This window comes from Lissotriton vulgaris, chromosome 6 (genome assembly GCF_964263255.1).
Source record: "Lissotriton vulgaris chromosome 6, aLisVul1.2, whole genome shotgun sequence".
In the NCBI taxonomy this organism is placed as follows: domain Eukaryota; kingdom Metazoa; phylum Chordata; class Amphibia; order Caudata; family Salamandridae; genus Lissotriton; species Lissotriton vulgaris.
The window spans coordinates 746896568-746912710 of record NC_141694.1 but is presented as its reverse complement, the minus strand read 5'-3'; the positions used below and the strand labels follow the sequence as shown (position 1 = coordinate 746912710).

General features: G+C 37.2%; 1 protein-coding gene across 1 annotated transcript in view; it reads left to right on the top strand.

Moving 5' to 3' along the window:
- Positions 1-5265: 5265 nt before the first annotated feature.
- Positions 5266-16143, top strand: part of LOC147707933 (uncharacterized) — a 32107-nt gene continuing 21229 nt past the window's right edge. Inside the window, exons 1-2 of the mRNA XM_086925690.1 lie at positions 5266-5370; positions 9854-12948. Coding sequence (XP_086781816.1) covers positions 9893-12948 — 3056 coding nt within the window. The 5' untranslated portion in view covers positions 5266-5370; positions 9854-9892. The remainder of the gene's footprint in view (positions 5371-9853; positions 12949-16143) is intronic.

The following is a 16143-nucleotide window of genomic DNA, read 5'->3' as shown; positions in this document are numbered from 1 at the left end:
TTGGGTAGTGTTGTAGTGTTTGCGTAGTGTAGGGTCATGCTGAGGGTAGTGTTTTAGGGTTTAGGGTAGTGTTGTAGTGTTTGCGTAGTGTAGGGTCATGCTGGGGGTAGTGTTTTAGGGTTTAGGGTAGTGTTGTAGTGTTTGCGTAGTGTAGGGTCATGCTGGGGGTAGTGTTTTAGGGTTTAGGGTAGTGTTGTAGTGTTTGCGTAGTGTAGGGTCATGCTGGGGGTAGTGTTTTAGGGTTTAGGGTAGTGTTGTAGTGTTTGCGTAGTGTAGGATCATGCTGGGGGTAGTGTTTTAGGGTTTAGGGTAGTGTTGTAGTGTTTGCGTAGTGTAGGGTCATGCTGGGGGTAGTGTTTTAGGGTTTTGGGTAGTGTTGTAGTGTTTGCGTAGTGTAGGGTCATGCTGGGGTGTAGTGTTGTAGGGTTTTGGGTAGTGTTGTAGTGTTTGCGTAGTGTAGGGTCATGCTGGGGGTAGTGTTTTAGGATTTAGGTTAGTGTTGTAGTGTTTGCGTAGTGTAGGGTCATGCTGGGGGTAGTGTTTTAGGATTTAGGTTAGTGTTGTAGTGTTTGCGTAGTGTAGGGTCATGCTGGGAGTAGTGTTTTAGGGTTTAGGGTTGTGTTGTAGTGTTTGTGTAGTGTAGGGTCATGCTGGGGGTAGTGTTTTAGGGTTTAGGGTTGTGTTGTAGTGTTTGTGTAGTGTAGGGTCATGCTGGGGGTAGTGTTTTAGGGTTTAGGGTAGTGTTGTAGTGTTTGCGTAGTGTAGGGTCATGCTGGGGTGTAGTGTTTTAGGGTTTAGGGTAGTGTTGTAGTGTTTGCGTAGTGTAGGGTCATGCTGGGGGTAGTGTTTTAGGGTTTAGGGTAGTGTTGTAGTGTTTGTGTAGTGTAGGGTCATGCTGGGGGTAGTGTTTTAGGGTTTAGGGTAGTGTTGTACTGTTTGTGTAGTGTAGGGTCATGCTGGGGGTAGTGTTTTAGGGTTTAGGGTAGTTTAGTTGTTTAGTGTATGCTAAAGGCATATTCGTTCTAAAAGTTTTCGTTATTTTAATTTGCGGCCTAATAGTACATGCGGGATTTTTTTTGCGGACTGATGGTATGCGGGATTTCGTCATATATTCGCTAATCATACTTTCTATGGCAAAATGAACCCCCTCATTTTGTTCCTTTTTAAATTAAATGTTTTAAGAGTTACCACTTTATTCCAATCAAGATGGCTTCAGGTGTGCCATACCTTTGTAATAAGTAGGACTGTTAGCACTCTAGTTGTTCTTTAGAACACTCTGGGACAATCTGTCATTGGGCTATAGTTGGGCTACATCTGGCTGATATTTGGGCTACATTTGGTTTTTTGTCTCTGGTGGCCATCTTTGGGCTACATTGGGCTACATTGGGCTACATTGGGCTACATTTGGGCTCCAACATATATATAGCCCAATGTAGCCCAATTTATATTTTTCAAAGTTAATTTTCGTAAAAACCACTGGAGCCTATATCTTGAGACATAGCAAAGGCACATCGGGCTACCAGTCCCTACAATTTTGCCAAGTTTGGTGTAAATCCATTCAGCCGTTCAGGCTAAAAGTGAGGCCAACCGCCCTATGGAAAATTGCATGGGAAAAACACGTTTTGGGACCCCCCTTTTTTCTTGGCCCCCCCTTGACGAAAACCCCCCAAATTTTCAGGGGCTGCTCAGAAACAAAATGTTCCATTTTCCTGAAAATTTCAGCCAATTCTGTCCTCATAAGCCAAAGTTATTCGACATAGAATTTTCAAAAATCCCATAGGAAAAAAATCCTAACTATATATACCTACTGGCTATCGCCAGTAGGTAATATATATATATATATATATATATATATATATATATATATATATATATATATATATATATATATATATATATTACCTACTGGCGGTCGCCAGTAGGTAGTTATAGTTAGGATAATTTTCAATGTTAAATCTCAACATTCTATTTTGAATAACTTTGGCGCCGGTTGTCGAATCTGCCTGAAATTTTCAGGAAAATGGTCTCATGGCGGTCCGGTCCTTCCCTGAAAGTTTGGGGGGGATTCGTCAAGCGGGGGCCGAGATAAAAGGGGGGTCCCAAAACGCGTTTTCCCCATGTTAATTTCCATAGGGCGGTCGATTTCACTTTTAGCCCGAACGGCTGAATGGATTTCCACCAAACTTGGCAAAATTGTAGGGACTGGTAGCCCGATGTGCCTTTGCTATGTCTCAAGATATGTGCTTCAGTGGATTTTGAGAAATTAACGTTCAAAAAAATATATATATCTATAGGCGCTCTCGGGTGCGCGCACCCGTGAGCGCTCCCGGCGCGACACGCGACTTGCGCGCAGAAAGCTGGTTGGCTCTCAGTTGTCTGTAAACATTCTAAACAGTCCGGAGCGGCCGCCATCTTGTCTATCGGTAAAATCTAGTCATAAGAGGTGGCAAAAACAAAGGGTGGAATTGACCATAAGGGGGCAGGGTAGACCCCCCCTGACCCCCTAGGTTTGATATGGGGGCCATTAAAGGGCCCCGCGGGGCCTCAAAAAATTTTTTTTTTTTTTTCGATTTTCGCGGGGGAAGCGCCTGGTGCGCGCACGGGGGAGCGTATCGGGGAGGGTACTATGGAAAAATAATCACTTCAAAAATTGTATGTTTATGAATTGTTTTTTTTTTTTATTTGTTTATTTTATGTAAGTACCTACATGTAGGTACTAATGAAGAGACTTAAATTTAATGTTCACCATCTTCTTTGTAGACATCTTGCATGTTGGTATTGTATTTTTTGTGGTATAAGGAATTCATAATATAGTCTGTCTGGAAAGGAGAAACAGATCTTTTAAGCACTCCCTGAGAATTTCTAGGGGATCATGAGTAGTCTGTCCTGTTCACTTATGAAAATGAGGTGTAAAATATTCATATGAGATAATATAGTGGGAGAAAGGTAGTAACTATGAGTAAACTTACTATGTAACAGAAAAATAGTTGAACAGTATACTATAAGTCTCACTTTATATTTTAAACATTTTTGGTAATACTTCATGAATTACATATAAAAAAGAATATTGTCTGAAACAATTGAAATTATTAAAGATAAATTTATTCCTCTGATTCTTTTTCATAATTTAATAAAATTTCTAACATAATATTGTCCGGAATTTCCTCATAATTATATGTACATGATTCAATTTCTTCCAAACATTCTATAAACTGTTCATCCAAAGAGTCATCCATGAAATCAACTTCTTTTTTTTCATCTTCTGGTTTTTCCACCTTTACTTTGATAGAAGTATCATTTGCCTTATTTTCTCCTTCCATTTTCTTTCTGAAAATTGCATATAAATTAACTATATTAGTAGAGCTAGTATACCAGAGAAGCCTAACTCAATCCATAACTATTACAGAGAAGTCTATGTCTATCTCTAACTATTAAAGAGGGATAGCATATCACTAACAGAATATTTTTTAAGAAATAAACTTAACGTGTACAATATACTTCCATAATTAGAAGTTACCTTAGAGAAATTAGTTGAAGTTGACAGTGAAATTTGTTTTCAAGTGTACTTCAGGAAGCAGTAGTCAAAATGGCTGTGTTTCCCTCTCTTCTTTTATATATATTGTTGTACTTAACCAATCAAACGACAGGAAAAAATCGTAGAAAATGAGAGATACTTTTTAATTGGTTGTAAATTCTAACATTACAAGTGTGTTTTTGTCATGTAATTTACCTCAGGATATTTAGACAGGCCTGTAGCCTAAATGTCTCAATGGAATTTCACCAAATTTGGGCAAATGGTAGGGACTGCTATGTAGTAGGGCGTATTCTATATTTGATGAAAGTGTCTCCATTGGGTTTTCCGTAAATTACTTTCCCACCTTTTTTTATTTTGCGCTTACTAGTGCGCGCTCCAGTACGCGCACGGGCAGCGTAACGGGAGTCATCCATTTTGTGTTTCGGAACAATCGAGACACAAGATGGAGGGTAAACAATGTTCGGAATGGATAGAAGGGGGAACTGTAGAGACTTCTTGACCCTCTAGGTTTTCTGAGGGGGGCTTAGGAGGCTCATAAACGTAAAAAAAAAAAAAAAAATTCTTTAATTTTCCACGGGGGGAGCGCCTGGTGCGCGCACCTTTAAGCGTACTCGTACGCGTACTTTGGTGAAAAATAGTGAAAAAAGTTAGAAAAAAGTAAACGCTTTGAATGATCAGAGTTAGGGTAGCTCTGAAAAGAGCTTTTGGGTTCTGTGGTTGATTTAGGTACCTACAAGTAGGTTCCAATACACATTCTTAAATTCAGGAGGAATATTCTATTCCCCTCATCTGAGAAGTGCACTCCATCTCCTCTGTAGATGTCTTGCATGTTGTAACGCAAGTTATTATTGTATAATGAACCCATTCCACAGTCTCTCATGTAAGCAGAAACAGATTTATTTACATGTTTCCGTGCTTTCTCAAATTGTGGACCAAATTGGTTGGACCAGTTCCATTTCTGTCTTTGGCATATATTGGAATATACCAAGGCAGTGTGGGGAAAAAGTATCATCAATTGATGAAAGGTGTCCTTTAATAGCATTTCCAGACCTACCCCAGTTAATGTGCCTAGATCGTTTCCACCACAGTGCACAATTATAAGGTCAGGTTCTGGCAGATGCAAAAAGGTTTTCACCAATGGTATCAATTGGTGACATTTTAATCCTCTGTGGCCAATCCACTTGATTTCCACATTTGATAAATCAAGGTTATGAAAATTTCTGCTAGCTGCATACCTTTGAGCCCAGTGGATGTAGCTATGTCCAATAACCCAAACAGAGTACATGATGTGAGAAGGTTCTGGTCCAGTCAGATGAAGTGTGGGAATGAAATGGCAGTTGGAACAGTAGGAGTTCACAAAAAAATAATTGTGGAGTTTCTGTGCTCTTGAATCACTAGCAATGATTGGTGGATTCAGATAGTTGAAAACTGAAAGTTAGGGTGCATGGTTATGTTGTGTGAAAGAAGCAATTTGAATGGTTTAAAAAAAGTCACCAAAAGCAAAAATACCCTGTATAGGCTGCTGTATTGACAGGTCAAACATCCTTGCTGAGTTAATTTGCAACATTGTAAGATAAACTTTTGAACCTTAGAGTTCAGTTAGGAGGGAGTTGCTATGGTAACAGATAGAAAGGTTTGAGAGGGGGATGGGTGTTGGTTTGAAAATAGTGAGGGAAGAGTTTTCATTGGTTGAATTAAGGCATATGTGTACAAAGATAGAGATTTTCTATGCCAGTCTTGGTTTCAGTGTATTGAGAGCACACCTTTTCCTCTGCTAAAGAAAAATTGGTGTGTGTGTCTGACACTGTTTTCAATCTCCAAAAGCATTTCTAAAGGTAAGTAATGATTCATTTAATTTAGATAGAGATTTATTTTCTCTATGGAGAATATTTGGAAGCAGATAGTTATGTTTTAGAAGTGAAATTGTATGTTAGTATATAAGTCCTGCGCAGTGTTTTTTACATGTTATTTAAAAATCGATTTTGGGTGCAAATGAATGGTATTTTTATTTGGCCTTTTTTATGATTGCCATGTGCAGTTGATGCATGACTTTAAACATGGGTAATAAGTGATGCACTGGTGGCGCCAGGCTTTTATAAATGAGGCCCTGACTTTGTTTGATGATATTGAGTGGTTGTAGTTAGGTTCTGTGCAGTGTTTCTTACATGTTATTGAAAAATCGATTTTTGGGTGCAATTGATTGGTATATGTATTTGGCCCTTATTTATGAATGCCATGTGCAGCTGATGCATGACTTTAAACATGGGTAATAAGTGACGCACTGGTGGCGCAAGGCTTTCATAAATAAGGCCCTGACTTTGTTTGATGATATTGAGTGGTTGTACTTAGGTTCTGTGCAGTGTTCCTTACATGTTATTCAAAAATCGATTTTTGGGTGCAATTGATTGGTATATGTATTTGGCCCTTATTTATGAATGCCATGTGCAGCTGATGCATGACTTTAAACATGGGTAATAAGTGACGCACTGGTGGTGCAAGGCTTTCATAAATAAGGCCCTGACTTTGTTTGATGATATTGATTGGTTGTACTTAGGTTCTGCGCCGTGTTTCTTACATGTTATTGAAAAATCGATTTTTGGGTGCAATTGATTAGTATATGTATTTTGCCCTAATTTATGATTGCCATGTGCAACTGATGCATGACTTTAAACATGGGTAATAAGTGACGCACTGGTGGCGCAAGGCTTTCATAAATAAGGCCTGACTTTGTTTGATGATATTGAGTGGTTGTACTTAGGTTCTGTGCAGTGTTCCTTACATGTTATTCAAAAATCGATTTTTGGGTGCAATTGATTGGTATATGTATTTGGCCCTTATTTATGATTGCCATGTGCAGCTGATGCATGACTTTAAACATGGGTAATAAGTGACGCACTGGTGGTGCAAGGCTTTCATAAATAAGGCTCTGACTTTGTTTGATGATATTGATTGGTTGTACATAGGTTCTGCACAGTGCTTCTTACATGTTAAACAAAAATCGATTTTTGGGTGCAATTGATTGGTATATGTATTTGGCCCTTATTTATGAATGCCATGTGCAGCTGATGCATGACTTTAAACATGGGTAATAAGTGACGCACTGGTGGCGCAAGGCTTTCATAAATAAGGCCCTGACTTTGTTTGATGATATTGATTGGTTGTACTTAGGTTCTGCGCCGTGTTTCTTACATGTTATTGAAAAATCGATTTTTGGGTGCAATTGATTAGTATATGTATTTTGCCCTAATTTATGATTGCCATGTGCAACTGATGCATGACTTTAAACATGGGTAATAAGTGACGCACTGGTGGCGCAAGGCTTTCATAAATAAGGCCTGACTTTGTTTGATGATATTGAGTGGTTGTACTTAGGTTCTGTGCAGTGTTCCTTACATGTTATTGAAAAATCGATTTTTGGGTGCAATTGATTGGTATATGTATTTGGCCCTTATTTATGATTGCCATGTGCAGCCGATGCATGACTTTAAACATGGGTAATAAGTGACGCACTGGTGGCGCAAGGCTTTCATAAATAAGGCTCTGACTTTGTTTGATGATATTGATTGGTTGTACATAGGTTCTGCACAGTGCTTCTTACATGTTATTCAAAAATCGATTTTTGGGTGCAATTGATTGGTATATGTATTTGGCCCTTATTTATGATTGCCATGTGCAGCTGATGCATGACTTTAAACATGGGTAATAAGTGACGCACTGGTGGCGCAAGGCTTTCATAAATAAGGCCCTGACTTTGTTTGATGATATTGATTGGTTGTACATAGGTTCTGCGCAGTGTTTCTTACATGTTATTCAAAAATTGATTTTTGGGTGCAATTGATTGGTATATGTATTTGGCCCTTATTTATGATTGCCATGTGCAGCCGATGCATGACTTTCAACATGGGTAATACGTGACGCACTGGTGGCGCAAGGCTTTCATAAATAAGGCCCTGACTTTGTTTGATGATATTGAGTGGTTGTACTTAGGTTTTGCGCAGTGTTTCTTACATGCTATTCAAAAATCGATTTTTGGGTGCAATTGATTGGTATATGTATTTGGCCCTTATTTATGATTGCCATGTGCAGCCGATGCATGACTTTAAACATGGGTAATACGTGACGCACTGGTGGCGCAAGGCTTTCATAAATAAGGCCCTGACTTTGTTTGATGATATTGAGTGGTTGTACTTAGGTTCTGTGCAGTGTTCCTTACATGTTATTCAAAAATCGATTTTTGGGTGCAATTGATTGGTATATGTATTTGGCCCTTATTTATGATTGCCATGTGCAGCCGATGCATGACTTTCAACATGGGTAATACGTGACGCACTGGTGGCGCAAGGCTTTCATAAATAAGGCCCTGACTTTGTTTGATGATATTGATTGGTTGTACTTAGGTTCTGCGCCGTGTTTCTTACATGTTATTGTAAAATTGATTTTTGGGTGCAATTGATTAGTATATGTATTTTGCCCTAATTTATGATTGCCATGTGCAACTGATGCATGACTTTAAACATGGGTAATAAGTGACGCACTGGTGGCGCAAGGCTTTCATAAATAAGGCCTGACTTTGTTTGATGATATTGAGTGGTTGTACTTAGGTTCTGTGCAGTGTTCCTTACATGTTATTCAAAAATCGATTTTTGGGTGCAATTGATTGGTATATGTATTTGGCACTTATTTATGATTGCCATGTGCAGCTGATGCATGACTTTAAACATGGGTAATAAGTGACGCACTGGTGGCGCAAGGCTTTCATAAATAAGGCTCTGACTTTGTTTGATGATATTGATTGGTTGTACATAGGTTCTGCACAGTGTTTCTTACATGTTATTCAAAAATCGATTTTTGGGTGCAATTGATTGGTATATGTATTTGGCCCTTATTTATGATTGCCATGTGCAGCCGATGCATGACTTTAAACATGGGTAATAAGTGACGCACTGGTGGCGCAAGGCTTTCATAAATAAGGCCCTGACTTTGTTTGATGATATTGATTGGTTGTACATAGGTTCTGCGCAGTGTTTCTTACATGTTATTCAAAAATTGATTTTTGGGTGCAATTGATTGGTATATGTATTTGGCCCTTATTTATGATTGCCATGTGCAGCCGATGCATGACTTTCAACATGGGTAATATGTGACGCACTGGTGGCGCAAGGCTTTCATAAATAAGGCCCTGACTTTGTTTGATGATATTGAGTGGTTGTACTTAGGTTTTGCGCAGTGTTTCTTACATGCTATTCAAAAATCGATTTTTGGGTGCAATTGATTGGTATATGTATTTGGCCCTTATTTATGATTGCCATGTGCAGCCGATGCATGACTTTAAACATGGGTAATACGTGACGCACTGGTGGCGCAAGGCTTTCATAAATAAGGCCCTGACTTTGTTTGATGATATTGATTGGTTGTACATAGGTTCTGCGCAGTGTTTCTTACATGTTATTCAAAAATTGATTTTTGGGTGCAATTGATTGGTATATGTATTTGGCCCTTATTTATGATTGCCATGTGCAGCCGATGCATGACTTTCAACATGGGTAATACGTGACGCACTGGTGGCGCAAGGCTTTCATAAATAAGGCCCTGACTTTGTTTGATGATATTGAGTGGTTGTACTTAGGTTTTGCGCAGTGTTTCTTACATGCTATTCAAAAATCGATTTTTGGGTGCAATTGATTGGTATATGTATTTGGCCCTTATTTATGATTGCCATGTGCAGCCGATGCATGACTTTCAACATGGGTAATACGTGACGCACTGGTGGCGCAAGGCTTTCATAAATAAGGCCCTGACTTTGTTTGATGATATTGAGTGGTTGTACTTAGGTTCTGTGCAGTGTTCCTTACATGTTATTCAAAAATCGATTTTTGGGTGCAATTGATTGGTATATGCATTTGGCCCTTATTTATGATTGCCATGTGCAACTGATGCATGACTTTAAACATGGGTAATAAGTGACACACTGGTGGCGCAAGGCTTTCATAAATAAGGCCCTGACTTTGTTTGATGATATTGATTGGTTGTACATAGGTTCTGTGCAGTGTTCCTTACATGTTATTCAAAAATCGATTTTTGGGTGCAATTGATTGGTATATGCATTTGGCCCTTATTTATGAATGCCATGTGCAGCTGATGCTTGACTTTAAACATGGGTAATAAGTGACGCACTGGTGGCGCAAGGCCTTTAAAAATAAAGCCATGAGTTGCTATTGTATAAACTTAAATATGTTGCAATTTATTGTTTATATTGTTTGCTTTTTAACATTACTTTGTTGTTTGCTAATAGTGGTCTTTCATGTGTTTTTTTAACAGAACAACAGATTCAAATCAACTTCTGAAAAGCAAGCAAAAATGCCTTCAAGGCAAAGAAAAATCAAAAATACCATACGGAAAAGGAGAACATCAACAACAGAGTTTATGGAATCCTCTTCAACAACTACTTCAAAAAACACCAGAAAAGCTTCTGGTAAGCCAATTAAGTCTTTTCTTCGTAACATATGTCGTAGGAAAAAAAATGAAATTGCTAATGTGAATATACAGAAAAAGTCAACAAATCTAAAAAGGAAAGAGAAGCCCACAAAAAATGTTTCCATTGGACCAGGAGAGAAGAGAATGGTTAGCAATAGAAGGGTAAATGTTTTTAGGGACATTCGTAGGCGAATGTTTCGCAATAGGGTAGTTTTAAATTTGCTAAAAAATGAAAAGAAAAGTAAACTAAAAGCTGCTTTTTACAAGAAAAAGAAAAGTGTAGAAAAGATTGTTGATCAGGCTTTTGAAGTTAAGAAAAAATTATTTATTTTAATAATCAATAGAATTAGGATACTTAATAAGGCAATGGATGTTTTCAAATCGAACAGTAGATGGAAAAGAATTATTAATCGGAGTAATTTTTGTGAAGTATTTTCTGGTGAATGGATGCATAGTTCAAGTTCTGAGCCTTTTTTTAATGAGGAGAGTTACTTTCAGGAAAATGATTTGGTGCATGCGGTTGACACCAGTGGTCGTGCCTATGAGGTGAAAGATAGTTGTGTGATGGAAAAAGAGAAACTTGTACCTAGAGATGCAGAAGAGGTGTTAGCTGATGAAGTTTTAGGGAGACGTACTAAGGGTCCAGTGTACACATGGAAATGCAGTAGTATTTGTAGTGTGCGACAGGAATCAATTGATTTGCTTCGAAATTTCTTACGTACATATAGTAAAAAAAGTCTCAAACAAAAAATGAAGATCCTGCAAGAGTTAGATCCTTGCAGAGTGAGAGAAAGCACAGGTTTGCAAGGGCATTCACTAGCATGTCTTTCTAGAAAAGTTTGTCGGAGTGTTTTTCATCATTTTAGGATGTTAGCAGTGCATCATAATAACGTAAGGAAATTAGTGAGGAAGTTGTATTATGCAAAAAGTCCTGCACTTAAGCTTAAACAGTTAAATAGTGCTCTTTTGCATGGATCTGAAGTGGATGTGAAGACTATTTGTGAAGAAATTGAGTTTTGTTATTTTGGGAACAAAGAGGACAGTGTAGAAATAGATATAGTAATGGATGGCAATGCAGAAGATAATGGACAAATTTCAAGTATTGAAAAGTTTGATGAGGAAATTATCAAGTTTAAGGTGAAATCAAGTGAGAGGCCTAATGTAACTTGTGTGTGTTGTCGACGGACTCATTATAAAATTCAGACTAGGTTAGTTGATTTATATGCAAAAAGTGAATTGGAAAATAATAGTGAATGGGAGGATTTTGTAAGTTATTTGTTGGTGGAGAATTCTTTTGATTTGAGTTTGGATCAGCGTATTTGCACTTATTGTTTGAAAAAATTAAATGAAAATAGAATGCCTGCAAGAGCAGTTTATAATAATCTTCAGTTGATAGATATTCCTTCTGAATTGATGGATCTAAATACTTATGAATCTATTTTGATTCAATGTGTCCATCCTTTTCAGGCTATTGTACGCATGGAGCCTAAGACAGGGAAATTGCCTCCATCAGATTTACTGAGAGGATTAAAGGGAAGAGTTGTTTATTTGCCTCTAGATGTAAAGAAAAATATTAATACAATTGGTGTAGAAAGAGTAGAAGAAGATCCTTTAGTTATTCTAGTTAATGGGGTTCCAACAAAGAGTAAGAAAATTTGGCAAGATTTAGTGGATGTTAAAAAAGTCAAGAAGGCAACGTTGTATTTAGTTAAAAACAATGAGTACTACAAACATGTAAGTGTTGGAGTTGAGGAAACAGCTACAGAAGAAGATAGTGATTCTTCAGTTGGTCAAATTGAAAAAGTTGATGTGTCTAGAACTGAAGAAATATATGAACATTATACTGTTCATCCTTTGCATTCCAAAGAAGTAATGGGAAATGCAATTGACTTGTTTCAAATGAAGGCAGCAAAAGGAAGTCCCATTAGTGTATGGGAAGAAAGTTTGGAAGCTCGTTGTTTTCCACAATTATTTCCAACAGGTTGTGGTGGACGATATGATGATCGACCAGTTCAAATTCCTGCAGCTGAATACCGGACTCTAAGATTATATGCAGAAGATCCAAGGTTTCGTCAATGCATTCCATATTTATTTCATCTACTGTTTGAAAGTGATTTGTCTGGGCTTTCTTATGCAGTTAATCATATATTAAAAAGTGGACCTCATTTGCAAAATGTATGTGCAAGGGACTTTATGGAGAAAGTTAATCTGCAAGACAGTATTTTGGAATCTCAGCTAATCAATCTCATGGCATGTCAACGTGGAACCAATGAGTATTGGTTTCGTCGTCATGGAGAATTGAAATGTATGCTAAGAAACTTAGGAACTCCTACATGGTTCCTCACTCTTAGCTGTGCTGAGTATGCATGGGACGATTTACTTCAATTTCTACGAGAGGCAAATGAAAACATACCAAATATAGAATTGAAAACACCAGGAGAACTGTGTTCTTTAGATCCAGTGAATGTTTGCAGATATTTTAATCATAGATTTGAAGCTATGATGTCTTTTATTACCAACAAAAAAAATCCTCCCCTTGGAGAGGTTTTGGATTTCTTTTGGAGGAAGGAATATCAAGCGAGAGGTGCTCCTCATATACATATGTTGTTGTGGATTAAAGATGCACCCAAATTTGGAACAGATTCAGATGAAACAGTGATGAGTTTCATTGAAGAGTATTCAACATGTGCTGTTCCAAAATCTACTGAAGAAAACAATTTAAGGCAACAAGTTTTACGTTTTCAATCTCATCGTTGTGGAAAGTACTGTCGTCGAAAATTTAAAAACAAGGAAAAGTACTACACGAAATGTCGTTTTGCATTTCCTCGACCAGTGATTTCTAAGGGAAGAGTAAATAATTTGATGTCATCTCTACGACATACTGTGACGAGAAAATCTCCCAAAAACACATATAATTTGAAAAGAAATGAAGAATCTAAGTACATCAACGATTACAACTCAGTGATTTTGTCCATGTGGAATGCTAACATGGATATTCAGTTCGTTGCTGACAACTCTATTGCTGTGGCTCGATATGTGACATCTTACATCACCAAAAAAGAAAAGACAGAACTGAAGGAAATGTGGGAGGACATTTCACATGAAAAGAGTCTAAGCAAGAAATTATACAGTTTCAGTCTGAAGATGTTGTCGCATCGAGAAATTGGAGCATATGAATGTTCTGATCGGTTATCATCAGCAAGTCTCTATGCCAAATCAAGAACAATCATTTGGGTGAGTCTTGGTCTTGCTGCCACACGAAACCGAGTTTTGAAATCTGTACAAGAAATTGAATATTTGGCGGAAAAAGAACCAAACAGTACAGATATTTTGAAGACAAATATGTTGGATACATACTATCCAAATAGAAGTACTCACCTTGAGAACACATGTTTGTATGAAGTTCTTCAAAACTACAGTTATAAGAGGAACATCACAGAAGATATCAATAATGGAAAATATGCACTCATTGGCTATGAAGGATGTCTAGTGAAGCAGAAAAAAGGCCATTTGATTAATCATCGAAAATTGAGTTGTGAAGTTCCAGACAAAAGAGAATTTTACTACTTAGCTCTTTTGCAACTCTTTAAGCCATGGCGTACAGAAGAGGAACTACTTGGAGATTTTCTCTGTTATGAAGACTCTTTTAATGCAACTAAGGATACCATAGAATGTCCTATTTTTCTAAATTATCTGCAAATGTTGAATGAAGAAATGGAGCAAGAAACCACAATTGCTGAAGAGATAGCTAGAAACAGTTCTCAAGATAGTCAGAGTTCTACTTCATTGAGCCAGGATCCACTAGGAGGACCAATTATCCAAAATGAAGCTGCCACTGCCATGGATGAGGTGGAAAGAGCTATGGAACAAGCTCAAGAGGATGGAGTTAACTTAGAAGATTTGGTAACGCAACTAAACATTGAGCAGAAAAAGATATATGATGAAGTCACAGAGCAGATTGAACATGGATTCAGACATGAGAAAAAAGAGTGCTCATGTATATTATTTGACCCTGTCCGACTGTATGTAAGTGGAGAAGCGGGGACAGGAAAAAGTTTTCTAATTAAAGCCGTTGCAAGTTATCTGCAGAAAAGGACTGATTCACCACTGTCTTGTGTTGTAACTGCTCCAACTGGTCTGGCAGCACATAACATTAAAGGGATTACTCTACATCGTTTATTGATGCTGCCAGTTGAACATGATAATAAATTGCATTACAACAAGCTATCTGGAGATGCGTGTTCTGAAGTTTCAAGAGTCTTGAAGAAAATGAAACTTCTTATCATAGATGAAGTAAGCATGGTCTCAAATCTAATGCTTGCTTTTGTGCATTTGAGAATGCAAGAAATTCTTAAAACAGACTATGATGTGTTATTTGGAGGAAAACACATTATTGTTTTTGGAGATCTATTGCAGTTGACTCCAGTAAAAGGACAACCAGTGTTTAAAATGCTCACGCATGAAGATACCAGGAAGTCCCTTGGAAGCATTGGAAATGTTAATATATGGCTAAATTTTAAATATGCTGAACTGCTTCAAAATATGCGACAGGCCAAGGATGAAGATTATAAAAATATTCTACAAGATGTAAGAATTGGAAAAATGACTGAGAAAGGGAAAAAAGCTTTGCATAGTCGATTAATTTCAAATTTGTATCCAAATGAAAACATTCTTCCAGAGAATATTTTTAAAAAAATGACTGAGAAGAAATCTGGGATATGTTTGATGCCAACTCTGCAAGAATGTTCCATCTTCAACCAAAAAATGTTAGACTTAGAAAATGAAGAGATTGTGAAACTAGAAGCAATAGATAAAATAGAGCATATGGGTGCAACAATTGTTTTGTCAGAAAATTTGAAAATTAAATTGCATTCATTGGAGAAAAGTATTTCAAAAACAGCTGGTTTTGAAAAGACTCTGAATGTGTGTTTAAATTGTCGTATCATTTTGAGAAGGAATTTAAATGTTGAAAGCGGTCTGGTAAATGGAGCAATGGGTTATGTTGTTGATTTTGTGAATTACAGAAATAGAGATGGAATTGAATTTTTAAAAATAAAATTTGATGGCATTGAACAAGTACAACAAATAAGTCGTTGTTCTGCTAGATTTTTACTTGTAAAAGACTTATATGTTCGCCGAAAACAGTTTCCTGTTTGTTTGGCGTATGCAGTGACAATTCATAAATCTCAAGGTTTAAGTGTAGATAGTGCATTGGTGAACATTGGAAGATCTGTGTTTAAAGAGGGTATGGCATATGTGGCATTATCTCGAGTCAGAACTTTATCAGGATTGTATTTGATTGCATGTGATGAGACAAATATTTCTGCCGATCTAGATTGTGTTAAAGAATACAATAGGTTAAGAAGAGAGTATGCTCCACATTTGCCTCAATATCCTCTGTTTGAAAAACGTGTGGTAGGCCGAAAAAGAAGAAATGAGGATAATTGTAGTGAGGTAGTTGCAAAAAGACAAAAAGTAGAGAAAACTGTAATTGAAAACAGGAAGAAAAAGAATTGTGGAGAAAATGTTGTTGGATTTCAGTTTGAAAACAGTTCTGGTGTCAACTGCTATGCTAATGTAGTGGTTAATGTTGTTTTTTTTCTTAAAAGTTTACAAGAACAGATTGTTGAAAATCGGGATCAAAGATTGTGTGGTTTATTGAATTCTGTGTTTCAGAAATGTAGCAGTGTTACAGCACAAATAGAAAGTGTAACAGAAATTCGAAATATTTTAGATTTGTGTTCTGGTCAAGATAAATTTTCACAGAACATTCAGCAGGATTGTCAGGAATTTTTAATGTATATGTTTGGTGTTTTGGAAGATGAAGGTGTAGATGTAGATAATCTTTTCAGTCTTTCTTATCAATGGCAGCATGACTGCCACAATTGTAGTTTATCAAGTACTACTACAATAGACACTGAAAGATTTATATATTTGACTTTACCAGACTGTAAATCAGTGTCTTTTAAAAATCTAGTTAAAGCAGCAGATCATAATATGGTGTGTACCCAATGTAACTGTACAATGCTGTCCACATTATTTATACAAAGGTATGGGCAGTATATCATTTTAGTTTTCCAACGATGTAGACCTGATGGAACTAAATTGACAACTTCTATCAAAAATTTTGTGGC